The sequence below is a fragment of the Ranitomeya imitator genome, chromosome 2 (assembly GCF_032444005.1).
Source record: "Ranitomeya imitator isolate aRanImi1 chromosome 2, aRanImi1.pri, whole genome shotgun sequence".
NCBI lineage: Eukaryota > Metazoa > Chordata > Amphibia > Anura > Dendrobatidae > Ranitomeya > Ranitomeya imitator.
Window position 1 is genome coordinate 657852232 of NC_091283.1, and position 18171 is coordinate 657870402.

At 45.4% G+C, this 18171-nt stretch overlaps 1 protein-coding gene across 1 annotated transcript in view; it reads left to right on the top strand.

Moving 5' to 3' along the window:
* Positions 1-18171, top strand: part of LOC138665458 (E3 ubiquitin-protein ligase ZFP91-like) — a 123117-nt gene that overhangs the window by 4074 nt on the left and 100872 nt on the right. Inside the window, exons 3-6 of the mRNA XM_069752966.1 lie at positions 6229-6420; positions 6692-6731; positions 6825-6914; positions 7024-7128. Coding sequence (XP_069609067.1) covers positions 6229-6420; positions 6692-6731; positions 6825-6914; positions 7024-7128 — 427 coding nt within the window. The remainder of the gene's footprint in view (positions 1-6228; positions 6421-6691; positions 6732-6824; positions 6915-7023; positions 7129-18171) is intronic.

Genomic DNA, 18171 nt, shown 5'->3' on the forward strand with positions numbered 1-18171 from the left:
TGTTCATTTTCAAAAGTCGCCGACTTTTGGCAAAGTCGGGTTTCATGAAACCCGATCCCTGTGTGGGGTCGGCCATGCGGTACGTGACTTTCGCGCCAAAGTTGCGTTTTGTATGACACGCTTGGCGCCATTTTTTCAGCCAATGAAGGAGCGTGGGCAGAGTGATGACATAGGTCTTAGGGGCGTGGACGCCTATCGTCATCTTGTCGCTTGTGCGCTGTAGCGATTTGCAATGTGTAACACCAGCTTTTCTGTTGAGAGAGAGAGAGAGAGAAAAAAAAAAATTCCCATTGACTTTGCATTGGGTTTCGTGTTTCGGTCGATCCCAGACTTAATCGGCCGATTTCACTCGACTTGACTTTAGAGACAGTCGGGTTTCGCGAAACCCGACTCGACCCTAAAAAAGTAAAAGTCGCTCAACCCTAGTGGTCACACCTAGAGCACTTAATTCCTCACTTGTATATTAATTGAATCTACAATTACTCGGAAATGCAGTAACAGAAGACATAAAAGGGTTGATGGACTTGCATTTCAAAGACCTGCATACCCATAAATGCAGTTTGGGGGAGTTGAACTTGTTGGCAGATTCCTTATAAATCGAATCTTCGCCCACCTAACGCCTCTGATTTCTTCCTCCCGTCTGCTGCAGCAGTCTCGCACTGCTTTGTACGAGCTGCAGCTGTCAGTCAGGCTGTATGGGCTGAGATGGAATATACGTGGATTTAGGAGCTCTTGGAATGGGTTGTCCGGCTTACTGTTAGTGGGTCATCTGCTATCAGCTCTTGCCATATGAAGACATGGTTGGGGTCAGGGTGGATAAAAATCAATGTTTTTTTAAAGGGAACCTGTCACCCCGTTTTTTGAGATTGAGCTATAAATACTGTTAAATAGGGCCTGCGCTGTGTGTTCCTATAGTGTATGTAGTGTACCCCGATTCCCTATGTATGCTGAGAAATAACTTACCAAAGTCGCCGTTTTCGCCTGTCAATCAGGCTGGTCAGGTCGGGAGGGCGTGGTGACATCGCTGGTTCTTCCTCAGCTTTACGTTGGTGGCGTAGTGGTGAACAAGCAGCGCGCGATCTGCGCTGTAATCCCTTGCATCGGTGGGGGCGGCCATCTTCCTGGGGCCGCGCGTGCGCAGATCGAGTGCTCTGCTGCACGGGGCTTCAGGAAAATGGCCGCGGGATGCCGCGCGTGCGCATTAGAGATCGCGGCGGCCATTTTCCCAAAGCCGAGTTTGCACTCCCTGTTTGCAATATCAGTGGTGCTTTCACCTGACCGGGTCAATTTTTTTTTAAAACTCTGACCAGTGTCCCTTTATGTGGTAATAACTCTGGGACGCTTCAATAAATCCCAGTGATTTTGAGATTTTTTTTTGTGGCACTTTATACTTTATGATAATGGTAAATTTAGGTCGATATGTTTTGTGTTTATTTACAAAAAATATCAGAAATTTGAGAAAAAAGTTTTAAAAAAATTAGCAACTTTGAAACTGAATGATTATCTCTTTCATCCAGATAGTCATACTATAGAAAAACATTAATAAATAACATTTCCCTCATGCCTGCTTTACATCAGCACCATTTGTGCAATGTTACTTTATTTTGTTTGCATTTTAGGTTTAAAAATGGAGCAGTAAGTTTTCATTTTTTCAAGGATATTTATAAAATTTATTTTTTAGGGACCTATCCATGTTTTGAAGTGACTTTGGGGTCCTATATATTGAAAACCCCCCAAAAGTGATACCATTTTAAAAATAGCACCCCCTGACATATTGAAAACTTCTGTCAGATAGCTTATTAACCCTTCAGGTGATTTTCAGGAATTAATCCAAAGTGACATGACAGGAATGAAAATATGTACTTTTACCACCTAAATGTCGGTAACTTCTGAACAGGTCTCTATAGCCAGCAGGCTCTGAGGCCGTTATTTGGTTGTGAATTGCCATGGCAAACATCAGGACTAGAGTTGAGTGAATTTGTTCAGATTCGGTCCCCAAACCTGAATTTGCCATATTTGTGCCATATTGGTACCCTATTCGTGCCGAATTTATGTTTGTTGATCTTTTCCAAACATATTCGGTAATTTCTACTCCCACTGATTCTAGTGATGTTCGTCTGTGTTCAACCAATATTGGAAAAACAATATTCGCTGCCAATGGTATTTGGAACAGAATCTGAACAAATTCGCTCAACTCTAGTCAGATGCAGGGATGTCTGATGATGCAGGGACGTGCAGCGACCGCGTGAAGAGGGTGAGTATGGCTGGGGAGGACGGGGGAAGCCCAGCCATGTATACAAGGATGGGGGGAGCCCAGCCATGCATGCATACAAGGATGGGGGGGGAGCCCAGCCATGCATACAAGGATGGGGGGAGCCCAGCCATGCATACAAGGATGGGGGGGAGCCCAGCCATGCATACAAGGATGGGGGGAGCCCAGCCATGCATTCAAGGATGGGGGGGAGCCCAGCCATGCATACAAGGATGGGGGAAGCCCAGCCATGCATACAAGGATGGGGGGAGCCCAGCCATGCATACAAGGATGGGGGGAGCCCAGCCATGCATACAAGGATGGGGGGAGCCCAGCCATGCATACAAGGATGGGGGGAGCCCAGCCATGCATACAAGGATGGGGGGAGCCCAGCCATGCATACAAGGATGGGGGGAGCCCAGCCATGCATACAAGGATGGGGGGAGCCCAGCCATGCATACAAGGATGGGGGGAGCCCAGCCATGCATACAAGGATGGGGGGAGCCCAGCCATGCATACAAGGATGGGGGGAGCCCAGCCATGCATACAAGGATGGGGGGAGCCCAGCCATGCATACAAGGATGGGGGGAGCCCAGCCATGCATACAAGGATGGGGGGAGCCCAGCCATGCATACAAGGATGGGGGGAGCCCAGCCATGCATACAAGGATGGGGGGAGCCCAGCCATGCATACAAGGATGGGGGGAGCCCAGCCATGCATACAAGGATGGGGGGGGGGAGCCCAGCCATGCATACAAGGATGGGGGGGAGCCCAGCCATGCATACAAGGATGGGGGGGAGCCCAGCCATGCATACAAGGATGGGGGGAGCCCAGCCATGCATACAAGGATGGGGGAAGCCCAGCCATGCATACAAGGATGGGACTTGGGGAGCCCAGCCATGCATACAAGGATGGGACTTGGGGAGCCCAGCCATGCATACAAGGACGGGGGGAAGCCCAGCCATGCATACAAGGACGGGACTTGGGGAGCCACACAGAGCAGGACAGGGATGAGGGGACAATGCATACCCTGCTTATACTCGAGTCAATAAGCTTACCCAGTTTTTCGAGGCAAAATTAGGTGTCTCGGCTTGTACTCGGGTCAGCTTATACTCGAGTATATACGGTAATTGAGTTTGTGGACAGGAGTCTTTTATAAAGGTGACTATGTAAGACAGCATTTCTTTAATGCAGGTAACTAGTTGATTAGGAGCGTCTAGTTGGTCTGTAGGAGCCAGAACTCTTAATGATTGGTAGGGGATCAAATACTTATTTCTCATTGCAAAATGCAACTACATTTATATAATTTATACAATGTGATTTTCTGGATTTTATTTTTGATATTCTATCTCTCAATGTTAAAATTAACCTACCCTTAAAAGTATAGACTGTTCATTGTCAGTGGGCAAACTTACAAAATCAGCAAGGGATCAAATACTTATTTCCTTCACTGTATTTCAGGTCAGTAAAAAGACGTATTGGCGTCATTAAGAAGTTAAGAATTTGAATACATTTTTATGGTTGTGTGCAAGATGGCAAACTTTGACTTGGGGGGGGGGGGGGGGGGGGGGAGCAGCCGATATGAAAGCAACTTAATCATAGATGATTGCGGAATATTTCATTTTTTAATTTTCTTCACAGTATAGTCAGGCCCAAATGCCCCTTAATACTTCTATAAAATTATTTTTGGTAAAACTTTGTTAGCTAGAGAAAGTAGACCTCGGAAAACCAGATTTTCTTAATGTCTGCCTGTAATGCTTAACTTTGATAGTGCCCATGTGTATAGGGGGTTAATTCATGCCCTCTTTGAGATTCTGAATCCGAACAAAATGATGAGAATGAGTGCGTTACTAGGCTGTAATTTGCAGAAATAAAACCCCTTAGGCCCACCTCTGTGTAATATTTGGTTCATTTGTAAGCTGGCTGACAACTAATTGGGCTTTTTTATTTCTACACATGGGTTGTAGTGCAAAGTAAGAGACCTTGGCATTTTCACTACCCAGCTTTATCACAAATACATTTAACACATAAATGGCCTGAAATTATTTATTTTAAGTGTTTGGCATTTTCTACTCTTTACTGTAAAAATTAAATTAGGACAGTATTATAGGCAACAAGGCCTTCTGCTCTTATCTAATACTTTTAACTTTGAGATCGAGTGTATTTAGTGGGCATTAAGAGGGCCTGCCAGTTTTTGCTCATATTTTATTTCCGCTGCTTCCCTAAGTATTTATATTTTTATTTCTTTGAAATCCACCACACGATTCCAGAGATATAGGCCTTTTTAGTTGATTTATGGTTGTACAAGGGGGCATGGTTCTCTGATTCTCTGGGGGCGTGTTTTTACGCTGCCCTGCATTATTATCCTGTGAGCCGCATCCCTTAGTAAAGACCATACAAAGCAGCACCAAATTAACCCTTTAATGACTGCCGATATGCCTTTTAATGGCGATCATTACTGGGTGAGAAATAAGGATAAAGAGCCCCTCAACGTCTGAAATCTCCAGGGTCTCGGCTACCAAAGGAAGCCAAGACCCCGGAGAACATGATTTTGGGGTCCCCAGTCATGTGAATCGCCATTTGTGATCGCCATTATTCACAGACGATCACAAAAAAAGTCTGATTTTTCCATTCATTTCTCTCTCCTCTGATATGATCTAGCATACTAGAGGAGAGATAAATGGGGTCCGCCATCCCCAGTCCCTCTGGCTCCTTCCCCAGCCCCTCACGCCATCTTCCTGTAAGAAAATGGAGGACGCATGCGCGGAGAAAATAAAAAAAATAGTAAATCAAATCCCTCCTTCGCCGCCCCCTTAGTTAGATAAAAATAATAAAATTAAAAAATTGTATATTTTTTTCCATTCTCTGCAGTTAGGGTTGAGGGTAGTGTTAGGGATGTGTTGGGGTTACGATTGTGTTGGGTTTGTGGTTAGGGTTGGGGATAGGGCTGTGTTAGGGTTGGAGTTAGGAGTTAGGCTTTCCACTGTTTAGGCACATCAGAGGCTCTCCAAACACGACATGGTGTACGCTATCTATTCCTGCCAATTTTGCGTTCAAAAAGTCAAATGGCGCTCCCTCCCTTCTGAGCCCTGTCATGCGCCCAAACAGTGGCTTTCCCCCACACACGGGGTAGCTGTGTACAGACGAAAAATTGCACGACAAATTTTGTGGTCCATTTTCTCCTGATACCCTTGTGAAAATAAAAAAGTTTGGGTCTAAAGTACATATTTTTGTCAAAAAGGTAAAAATGTTAATTTTTTTCCTTCCACGTTGATTTAGTTCTCTTGAATGTAAACTTCTTGAATGTGGTTTTGAGCACCTTGAGGGGTGCAGTTTTTAGAATGGTGTCACTTTTCGGTATTTTCTGTCACATTGACTCCCCAAAGTCACTTCAAATGTGAGGTGGTCCCTAAAAAATGGTTTTGCAAATTTTGTTGGTTAACTTTTAACGTTTGTAATGTCCTAGCAAAAAACATTGTTTCCAAAATTGTGCTGATGTAAAGTAGACATGTGGGAAATGTTATTTATTAACTATTTTGTGTGACGCAACTCTCTGATTTAAGGGCACAAAAATTAAAAAATTGCAAAAGGTTAGAAAATTTTGCCAAATGTCCGTTTTTATTAGAACTGAACGCAAGTCATATCGAAGACATGCTTACCACTAGCATGAAGTATAATATGTCAGGAAAAAACATTCTCAGAATCTGAGACAGAGATCAGAATTGTAAAAATTGGCTTGGTCACTAAGGGGTTAAAATGCGAATATCTCTGGAGCTGTATGTCAGATATACGAAGTACCAAAAATCTGAAAACTCAGGGTTGCAGAAAATAATGTAAGAGCAAAAATTGTCCTTTTTGACCTTGTGAGCGGTCCTCTTGAAGATCCTGTAGCTTTCTATGCTGCTAATGATTTTGTGTTGTTCATCGTTACTGTGTGTTTCCTCTCATGCTTTCCGTATTTTTACCTCACCTCCTAGCACCAAAGTGTGAGGTGGAGGAAATAGTCGTACAAGCGAGAGAGCCTCCCATATTAATTCCTGACTCCCACCTGGACGGGGAGGAGACTCGGACGGTTGTGAAGGAAGGTGTCTTGCGCAGCACACACTCAGACTCCCCTACCTTGGAGCTCATCTGTAAAACCGAGCCTGACCAACATGATCTTGTCTATGGTAAGAAAATGAAAGCGATAGCATACTGTTGATGGCCGTAAAGTGGAATATTCTGACCATATCGCTTCAATTTGTCATGATTTTTCTGTATAAACCACAGAACTTTTTATAAGGGTTGTGGTAAAATGGCTCACGCTGAATTTCTTTTCTCTTAAAATGATGAGCGTGGCATTGGGTATTACTGTGGCCATGAATACAATCATAAGGATGTTATGAGACTCTTTCAGAAGAGACCAGCAACATTTATTCTTCATGACTTTGCATCTTTCAGAAATCAATGAAGGACCTTCATCGTATACAGCTGGAATCAGGTACTGTCTGCTAGACTTGTGTGCTGGTATTATTTTTTGGCGCTAACTTTTTTGACTTCTGCTTTTTCTTTGCCTTTTTGTGCTCTTTTTCAGTGATGAAGAAGACGTGTTAATAAGTGAGGAGGAGACTCCATATAAAGATGATCCCACTGATGAAACCTACAGACCACCTCATATAGAAAGGTATTGGACATTATCAACTGCAATGTTCCATATTTTACCATCTGTCTCCAGCTTCTTTCATTTCTATAATCTGCTTTCTTGCTTCCCCTTACTGATATCTGCTTCTCAGTGAAGATGACGATGACGACGATGATGAAGATGAGTTGATAAGTGAAGAGGAGATTGGTTATAAAGATGATCCCAGGGATAAGAGTTATAGCCCACAACTGAACAGGTACATGGTGCTTCTGTTGTGCCACCATCCTTTTGCTTTAAATTGAGTTTTCCCCCTAACAATGTACATTTTAATCAGTAGATCTTGGAATAATAGTAAGAACCACAATTTTGTGTTAGATAAAATGCCCTGTGCTGAGATAATCTTATAAATGTGCCCCTGCTGTGTACTGTGTAATGGCTGTGTCTGACCGTGGTCTCATACCACATCTCTTGGCAAGATGAGGAATAAAAAGAGAGTTTTTTGACATGACAGGTTCGCTTTAAAGGGAACCTGTCACCCCAAAATCACGGGTGAGGTAAGCCCACCGGCATCAGGGGCTTATCTACAGCATTCTGGAATGCTGTAGATAAGCCCCCAATGTATCCTAAAAGATGAGAAAAAGACGTTAGATTATACTTACCCAGGGGCGTTCCTGCTTTTAGTCCGGGTCCGACGCCTCCCATCTTCATGAGATGACGTCCTCTTCTGGTCTTCACGCCGTGGCTTCGCCGCAGGCGTACTTTGTCTGCCCTGTTGAGGTCAGAGCAAAGTACTGCAGTGCGCAAGCGCCGGGCCTCTTTGACCTGTCCCGGCGCCTGCGCACTGCAGGACTTTGCTCTGACCTCAACAGGGCAGACAAAGTACGCCTGCGCTGGAGCCACAGCGTGAAGACTAGAAGAGGACGTCATCTCATGAAGATAGGAGGGACCGGACCGCGACGCCCATCGGACCCGGATCACAGCAGGACCGCCCCTGGGTGAGTATAATCGAAAGTCTTTTTCTCATCTTAGCATTCTAGAATGCTGTAGATAAGCCCCTGATGCCGGTGGGCTTACCTCACCCACGATTTTGGGGGTGACAGGTTCCCTTTAAAGAACATTGAAACAAGAAATATCAATCCGATATTCAAATCATTTTTGCATATTTTTTTTAGATACCTGGGGCCTCATATTTACAGATATTGCTAGATAATAAGGGGAGTGAGTCTTGTTTTTCCACATTTTTTTTTTTAATGGGTGCAGGGCTAAAAACAGCTATTTGGATTGATAGTAGCTTATTATTTTTTTTTTTTCCTGAAATTTAGTTTTATTAATTTTATAAGGTAATAAATGACCTTTGGGGGGCATCGCAGTGTTTATATTTAAATACATAATTGTCTAAGGGTCACTTCCGTCTGTCTGTCACGGTTATTCGTTCGCTGATTGGTCTCGGCAGCTACCTGTCATGGCTGCAGCGACGGCCACAGTGCGATTAGTCCCTCCCCTACTCCCCTGCACTCACTGCCCGGCGCCCGCTCCGTAATCCCCTCCACTCACCGCTCACACAGGGTTAATGGCAGCGGTAACGGCCCGCGGTGTAACGCACTCCGTTACCGCTGCTATTAACCCTGTGTGTCCCCAACTACTATTTACTATTGATGCTGCCTATGCAGCATCAATAGTAAAAATATGTCATGTTAAAAATAATTTTAAAAAAACAAAAAACCTGCTATACTCACCCTCCGCCGCCTTTCTCGCTCCTCTCCACGCTCCCGGGACCGCTCCATTGCAAGCGGCAGCTTCCGGTCCCAGGGCATCATAGGCCCTGCCCACACCAGCCCTGGCACCGAAAGCTGCCGCTTGCAATGGAGCTGTCCCGGGAGCGTGGCGAGTAGCGGGAAAGGCGGCGGATGGTAAGTATAGCAGGACTTCAACTGGCTATAGGTGAGTATATGTTTATTTTTTTAAGTCTCTATACTACGTGGCTCTGTGCTGGCCAATATACTATGTGACTGGGCAATATACTACGTGGCTCTGCTATATACTATGTGACTGGGCAATACGTCACTGGGCAATATACTACGTGGCTGTGCAATATACTACGTGGCTGTGCAATATACTACGTCGCTGGGCAATATACTACGTGACTGGGCAATATACTACGTGGCTGGGCAATATACTACGTGGACATGCATATTCTAGAATACCCGATGCGTTAGAATCGGGCCACCATCTAGTGTGTGTATGTATGTGTATCTATCTATCTATCTATCTATATCTATAAGCCAACCCGAGTATAAGCTTAATTTTACCACAAAAAAATAGGAAAACTTATTGACTTGAGTATAAGCTGGGTATGCATTGTCCCCTCATCCCTATCTTCGTCTGCATGACTCCTCATCCCTATCCTGGTATGCATGGCCTCCTCATTCCTATCCTGGTATGCATGGCCTCCTCATCCCTATCCTGGTATGCATGGCCTCCTCATCCCTATCCTGGTCTGCATGGCCTCCTCATCCCTATCCTGGTATGCATGGCCTTCTCATCCCTATCTTGGTCTGCATGGATCCTCATCTCTATCTTGGTCTGCATGGCTCCTCATCCCTATCCTTGTATGATTGGCTCTTCATCCCTATCCTTGTATGCATGGCTCTTCATCCTCATCCTGGTATGCATGGCTCCTCATCCCTATCCTGGTATGCATGGTCTCCTCATCCCTATCCTGGTATGCTTGGTCTCCTCATCCCTATCCTGGTATGTATGGCCTCCTCATCCTTACCCTGGTATGCATGGCCTCCTCATGCCTATCCTGGTATGCATGGCCTCCTCATCCCTATCTTGGTCTGCATGGCTCCTCATCCCTATCCTTGTATGAATGGCTCTTCATCCCTATCCTTGTATGCATGGCTCCTCATCCCTATCCTGGTATGCATGGCCTCCTCATCCCTATCCTGGTATGCATGGCCTCCTCATCCCTATCCTGGTATGCATGGCCTCCTCATACCTATCCTGGTCTGCATGGCTCCTCATCCCCATCCTGGTCTGCATACATGCATACATGGTCTGCTTTGCATACATGCTGTCCCATGCCGGCTAGATGTATCCAGCCTTGCTTAATACAAGAGAATTGAACAAGGCTTCATAAAGTCTAGTTGGAATCTGGCCAGAAATATGGAAATTGCATACTTGTGGTCATATGACTCCCGGCAACGGCACTTAAGTATCGTTTTGCTCGCGATCTGTGAGGAATCACACTTCTGCAGTTACACAGAGTGACTGCAGACTTGTACCGCAAGGCTGGACAACATTTTTAAGTGATTGGCAATCAGTAGTTGCATTTGTTCGCTTATGTAAATGGATCTTTAACATATGTCTGGTTCCTATATATACAGTAGGGCTAATTAAAGGGAACCTGTCACCCCCAAAATCAAAGGTGAGCTAAGCCCACCAGCATCAGGGGCTTATCTACAGCATTCTGGAATGCTGTAGATAAGCCCCCGATGTATCCTGAAAGATGAGAAAAAGAGGTTAGATTATATTCTCCCAGGGGCGGTCCCGGTCTGGTTCTGGTCTGATGGGCGTCGCGGTCTGGTGCCTCCCATCTTCTTACGATGAAGTCCTCTTCTTGTCTTCACACTCCGGCGCAGGCGTACTTTGTCTGCCCGGTTGATGAATATGGACTACCTTAGGGGTGGAGCCACATATTCATTACTGTAATGAGCGGTACCATGTGACCACTCAATACAGGAAGAAGCTTTCAGCGCCTGGAAAACCAGGGATCTGCAGGGACCGCGCCAGGAGCAGGTGATTATAACGGGGACATATTCACCTGTCCCGCATTCCACCGTCGGCACCGCTCCGTCTTCTGCGTCTTCTGCCCTCTGCAGTGACGCTCAGGTCAGAGGGCGCAATGACGCGATTAGTGTGCGCACCGCCCTCTGCCTAAACAGTCAGTGCAGAGGACACGGAAGACACCGCAGCGCCCAGCGTTATAACGGGAAAAGTGAATATAGCAAGTGCCGGGGGCCTGAGCGACGAGAGGTGAGTATGTGATTTCTTTCTTTTTTTATCGCAGCAACAGCATATGGGGCAAATATCTCTATGGAGCATCTTATGGGGCAATGTGCAGCATTATATGGGGCAAATATCTCTATGGAGCATCTTATGGGGCAAATATTTCTATGGAGCATCTTATGGGGCCATGTGCAGCATTATATGGGGGCAAATATCTCTATGGAGCATATTATGGGGCCATAATCAGCATTTGTGCAGCATTGTATGGAGCAAATGTCTCTATGGAGCATCTTATGGGGCCATAGTCAGCATTTGTGCAGCATTGTAGGGGCAAATGTCTCTATCGAGCATCTAATGGGGCCATAATCAGCATTTGTGCAGCATTGTAGGGGCAAATGTCTCTATGGAGCATCTTATGGGGCCATAATCACCATTTGTGCAGCATTGTATGGGGCAAATGTCTCTATGGAGCATCTTATGGGGCCATAATCACCATTTGTGCAGCATTGTATGGGGCAAATGTCTCTATGGAGCATCTTATGGGGCCCATCATGAACTGTATGGAGCATTATATGGGGCGTATTTTGTATGGAGCATTATATGGGGCCCATCATGAACTGTATGGAGCATTATATGGGGCTCCTGATTCAATATGGATATTCAAAACCACTTAACCTACTGGTGTCTCAATTAATTTTACTTTTATTGGTACCTATTTTTATTTTTGACATTTACCTGTAGCTGCTGCATTTTCCACCCTAGGCTTATACTCGAGTCATTAACTTTTCCCAATTTTTTGTGGCAAAATTAGGAGTCTCAGCTTATACTCGGGTCGGCTTATACTCGAGCATATACAGTACATATTTAAGTTGCACATTTGTAGCATTTTTCTATTGTGAGTATTTAGGAGATAAAGAATTATTTTAATAATAATAAAAGTTATATTTCCAGGTCACCACCTGGCAGCACACTGGAGGACGTCCTTCTTATCCTTGATGGGACAGGAAACACGAGAGGTTAAAAGGACCCTCCCCCTACCACCCTTCAGTGTTTTTCCTGTCCCATCATGGATGGGAACGGACGAGAGGATCTACCGTTCTGTGCGGGGGGGATGTGAATCGGGGGGGGTCTGCCTCACCCTTCCCTCCATGAGACACTCGCTGGCTGACACCCGCCTGAGGGTCCCTCGGCCTACTAGTGTAGCGCTGCTCCTGGTATGGGGATCGCTTCTCCCTGGCGGGGGCTCTCGATCCCTCCGTCGCGTCCCCTGGTGCGAGCGATCCCAGCGGCGGCCTCTGCAGATGCTGGCGTCTCCATGCGGCCGCTGGGGGAACCAGATCCTCGCCGCACCTTCCTCTTTCCGGCCGCGCGTCACTTCCGGTTTGCGGCTGAGGGGGACGGACGGCGTCTCTGCAACAGGAAGTGCAGAGGAAGAGCGGTGGAGAGCGCTAGTAAGTAGGGAAGCGCTGAAAAAAAAAAAAAAAAAAAGAAGAGAGGAACGCTAGTTTTTGATATTGATTTATATATATATATACAGGTCCTTCTCAAAAAATTAGCATATAGTGTTAAATTTCATTATTTACCATAATGTAATGATTACAATTAAACTTTCATATATTATAGATTCATTATCCACCAACTGAAATTTGTCAGGTCTTTTATTGTTTTAATACTGATGATTTTGGCATACAACTCCTGATAACCCAAAAAACCTGTCTCAATAAATTAGCATATCAAGAAAAGGTTCTCTAAACGACCTATTACCCTAATCTTCTGAATCAACTAATTAACTCTAAACACATGCAAAAGATACCTGAGGCTTTTATAAACTCCCTGCCTGGTTCATTACTCAAAACCCCCATCATGGGTAAGAATAGCGACCTGACAGATGTCAAGAAGGCCATCATTGACACCCTCAAGCAAGAGGGTAAGACCCAGAAAGAAATTTCTCAACAAATAGGCTGTTCCCAGAGTGCTGTATCAAGGCACCTCAATGGTAAGTGTTGGAAGGAAACAATGTGTCAGAAAACGCTGTACAACGAGAAGAGGAGACCGGACCCTGAGGAAGATTGTGGAGAAGGACCGATTCCAGACCTTGGGGAACCTGAGGAAGCAGTGGACTGAGTCTGGTGTGGAAACATCCAGAGCCACCGTGCACAGGCGTGTGCAGGAAATGGGCTACAGGTGCCGCATTCCCCAGGTAAAGCCACTTTTGAGCTACAGAGAAGCAGCACTGGACTGTTGCTAAGTGGTCCCAAGTACTTTTTTCTGATGAAAGCAAATTTTGCATGTCATTCGGAAATCAAGGTGCCAGAGTCTGGAGGAAGACTGGGGAGAAGGAAATGCCAAAATGCCTGAAGTCCAGTGTCAAGTACCCACAGTCAGTGATGGTGTGGGGTGCCATGTCAGCTGCTGGTGTTGGTCCACTGTGTTTCATCAAGGGCAGGGTCAATGCAGCTAGCTATCAGGAGATTTTGGAGCACTTCATGCTTCCATCGGCTGAAATGCTTTATGGAGATGAAGATTTCATTTTTCAGCACGACCTGGCACCTGCTCACAGTGCCAAAACCACTGGTAAATGGTTTACTGACCATGGTATTACTGTGCTCAATTGGCCTGCCAACTCTCCTGACCTGAACCCCATAGAGAATCTGTGGGATATTGTGAAGAGAAAGTTGAGAGACGCAAGACCCAACACTCTGGATGAGCTTAAGGCCGCTATTGAAGCATCCTGGGCCTCCATAACATCTCAGCAGTGTCACAGGCTGATTGCCTCCATGCCACGCCGCATTGAAGCAGTCATTTCTGCCAAAGGATTCCCGACCAAGTATTGAGTGCATAACTGAACATTATTATTTGATGGTTTTTTTGTTTGTTATTAAAAAACACTTTTATTTGATTGGATGGGTGAAATATGCTAATTTATTGAGACAGGTTTTTTGGGTTATCAGGAGTTGTATGCCAAAATCATCAGTATTAAAACAATAAAAGACCTGACAAATTTCAGTTGGTGGATAATGAATCTATAATATATGAAAGTTTAATTGTAATCATTACATTATGGTAAATAATGAAATTTAACACTATATGCTAATTTTTTGAGAAGGACCTGTATATACCGATTTCTCAGACGAGGCTGCCTATAAAACAATAAAATATATATATATATATATATATATATATATATATATATATATATATATATATATATATATATATATATATAATATTATTGTTTTATAGGCAGCCTCCTTGTCTGAGAAATCGGTAAAGAAGCCCGGTAGGAATAAGAAGTGTCCTATCTGTGCGGTTAAACTAAAGGATTCCTGGCAGAAACCCCTATGTGAAGCATGCACCTGCAAAATCTTAGGAGAGGAACAGGCGTCTCTTATGACAAATATGAGAGCCATGATAAGGGAGGAAGTTCAGGCTTCAGTTTCAAGTCTGGTACTCCCTCAAGTCTCACCTTCACCTTCTGAGTGGCCAAGGAAAAGGCCGAGGGTCGATTACTCCACTGAAGATTCATCATCCTGTGGATCGGAGGTAGAGGAGGAAGATGAGAGTAGAGATCCTCCGGAGAAAGGGAGAAGATATTTGTTCTCCGCCGCAGGCACAGGAGAACTGTTGGAAGCAGTGCGGCATACCATGCAGATCGAGGAGCCTCAGCCGTCTTGTTCTGTTCAGGATGAGATGTTTGGGGGCTTGCTCTCACAGACCTCTAAAGTCTTCCCTGTAAACTCCCATATCAGATCCATGATTCTGGAGGAATGGGAGGAAGCCGAGAAAAGACTGACTATCCTTAAGGACTTCAGACTTCTCGCTTGCCATTTGATCCAGACGAAGTCAAAGAGTGGGTCGATTAGCCAAAGGTATGTCTATTTTTGGTATAAGTATCCAAAAGGACTGCAATTCCTTTTGAAGACTCTTCCAATCTAAAAGAGCCCATGGACAGGAAGGCAGACGGCCTTTTAAAAAGGGCCTGGGAAAGTTCTTCGGCGATCATTGGGGCTAATATTGCAGCGACATCAGTGGCCCGCTCCATGGACCTTTGGTTAGATGATCTTCAAGATCAACTGATGGCCAAGACTCCCAGGGAAACTATCCTGAAATCCCTACCTTTGCTAAAGTTAGCAACCACCTTTTTGGCAGACGCATCTGCAGAGTCTGTTAGGTTTGCGGCTAGGGGTCAATCCCTATCTAATGCAGCCCGAAGAGCTATTTGGCTCAAAAGCTGGTCGGGTGACATGCATTCTAAAAGCAAATTATGTGCTATACCCTTTTCCGGGGGCAGGGTCTTCGGACCGTTCCTCGACGATATTTTAGAAAAAGCCGCAGATGTAAAGAAAGGGTTTCCGGAAGAAAAGCCTAAAAAATTCCAGCCCTTTCGGAGACCCCGCTATAAACAAAAACCCGATTACAGGGGTAAGGGAAAACAGGGTAGATGGAGCTACCAGAAAGGAGGGGATAACAGGCCTAAAAACAAAGAAGCGAGCTACTCGGGACCAGGGTCTAGCTACCGCAGGAAATGACGCCATCAGAGTAGGGGGTCGTCTGGCCGGATTCCTGGGAGGATGGAGGGAGATTACAACAAGTCCATGGGTCTTACAGATAGTATCCCAGGGGTACAAACTAGAGTTTACATCCCTTCCTCCCGAAAGATTCCTGGTGTCCAGCTCCCATCTAAAATTATCATCCCCCATGTGGTCAGATATTCAAGACCTTTTAAAAATGGCGGCTATTGTTCCGGTACCCCCTCGGGAAGAGTGCAGGGGTCACTACTCCAATCTCTTCTCGATAACAAAACCGTGGGGAGAATCAAGGATAATTATAAATTTGAAACATCTGAACAATTGGGTCCTTTACAAAAGGTTCAAGATGGAGTCGATTCGGTCTACCATCCCTCTGTTGGGAAAAGACATGGTAATGTGCACTCTAGATTTAAAGAGTGAATATTACCATGTACCCATTTATCTAAGTCATCAGAGGTTCCTGCGGTTCGCGGTAAACTTGGAAGGAAAGATCTACTATTTCCAATTCCGCTGTCTCCCCTTCGGCCTGGCTTCCGCTCCCAGGGTTTTTACAAAACTTATGGTGGAAGTAGTCGCTTTCCTGAGGAATCAGGATATAATGGTGATTCCCTACTTAGACGACTTTTTAATAGCGGCAGACTCAGAAGTCCAGCTCAGGATCAACTGTCAGTCCCTCATCTCAACACTAGAGAATCTGGGATGGATTATAAATTGGGAGAAATCAGATCTAATTCCAAAACCCAGAATAAAATTCTTGGGAGTCATGCTCGATTCGCAAGCAAGAATGTCCTTTCTTCCAGAAGACAGGCTAGAAGGTATAATAAAGAAGATCCGTCACTTCTCTCGAGGCCGAAATACGATAAGAGACGGGATGAAAATACTAGGTCTGATGACGGCCTGTATCCCTTGCGTAAGATGGAGCCAGTTTCATTCTCGACAGCTTCAGCAGGGAGTTCTGAGTAGCTGGAACAGAAGGCAGAACTCACTGAACCGGACCCTGAACCTTACTTCTCAGGTCAAAAGATCTCTGGTGTGTTGGACCCTTTCCAGAAACCTCCGACTGGGGGTGCCATGGCTTCAAACACCGAGCGTATCAGTTACAACAGATGCCAGTCAGCTCGGTTGGGGAGGTCATGTACAAGGAAGATATTTTCAAGGTCGCTGGGAAAGGAAAGACAGCAACCAGTCATCGAACCACAGAGAACTACATGCGGTTTGGAAGGTCTTAACGGCAGCGCAGCATCTGCTGCAGAACAAACACGTGAAGTTCTTCTCAGACAACACGACAATGGTAGCCTTCCTGCGGCATCAAGGGGCTCCAAGACATCTTGCGTTACAGGACCTGGCGGAACAGATATTCAGGTGGGCAGAAAGGTCGGTCCTGTCAATCTCGGCGGTCCACTTGGAGGGTTCCAAGAACCAGTTGGCAGATTTCCTCAGCAGGAAAAGTGTATCCCCCATGGAGTGGGAACTGAACAATGAGGTGTTCAGAGATCTGTGTCAATGTTGGGGAAAGCCGACGGTGGACCTATTTGCTACAAAAGGAAATGCAAAGGTCAAGATCTTCTACTCCCTTAACCCTTGGGAAAATCCAGCCGCGATCGATGCCTTCTCACAACCCTGGAACCGCGGTTTTCTGTATGCATTCCCTCCTCTAGCAATGATCCCGAGGACGCTCAGGAAGATCTGCGAGGACAAGGCCAAAGTCATCCTCATAGCTCCTCACTGGCCGAAACGAAGTTGGTTTCCATTGTTAAGGAAACTGTCAGTGGAAAAACCCCTCCTGTTACCAGAAAGAGAGGATCTTCTACAGGGTCCAGTTCTACACCAGAATCCAAGAGCACTTCAGCTTGCGGCCTGGATCCTGAACGGAAGGTCTTAAAGGCAAAAGGGTTTTCAGATGACGTCATTTCTACCCTTCAAGCCAGCAGGAAGCCGGTGACATCGGCTATCTATACAAAAATATGGAAGCGATTCTGTGGGTTTTGCGGAGAGACGACAGTTGATACTGACCATCCGAATATCCCCCAAATTCTTGACTTTTTGCAGTCAGAGTTTCAAAAAGGTCTTAGACCGAGTACATTAAGGGTCCAAATAGCGGCCCTGAGTTTATTCTTCGATTCTTCCCTATCCGCCCATCCCTGGATTAGTCGTTTCTCTAGAGCAGTCCAGAGATTAAAACCATTGATTAGAAGATCAGGCGTGGGATGTAACAGGGGATATAGAAATCAACAAACTTTCCCTTAAAACCGCATTTTTAGTTGCGATCACGTCGGCTAAAAGATTAGGGGAACTACAGGCTCTATCGGTGCAGAATCCATATTTGCAGATCTTCGAGGATAAATTAGTACTTAGACTCGATCCGGCTTTTCTCCCTAAGGTCGTTTCAGATACTAATATGAATCAGGAGATTGTTTGACCGTCGTTTTGCCAGTTCCCTAAAAACCAAAAGGAAAGATTTTACCACAACTTAGACGTAAGAGACACGGTACTTGGGTACCTTGATTTATCTAGACCCTGGAGACGGGACAACAATTTGTTCGTCCAGTTCAGGGGTCCAAATAAAGGGAAAAAAGCGTCTAAAGCGACTATCGCACGGTGGATAAAATCCACAATCAGTTTAGCTTATAAAGCTAGAGGGCAAAATTCCCCGGTCAACATCAAAGCCCATTCATCTAGGGCCATGGCCACGTCATGGGCAGAGAAAGGAGGGGCGACGGCAGATCAGATCTGCAGAGCTGCATCATGGTCTAGCCTTA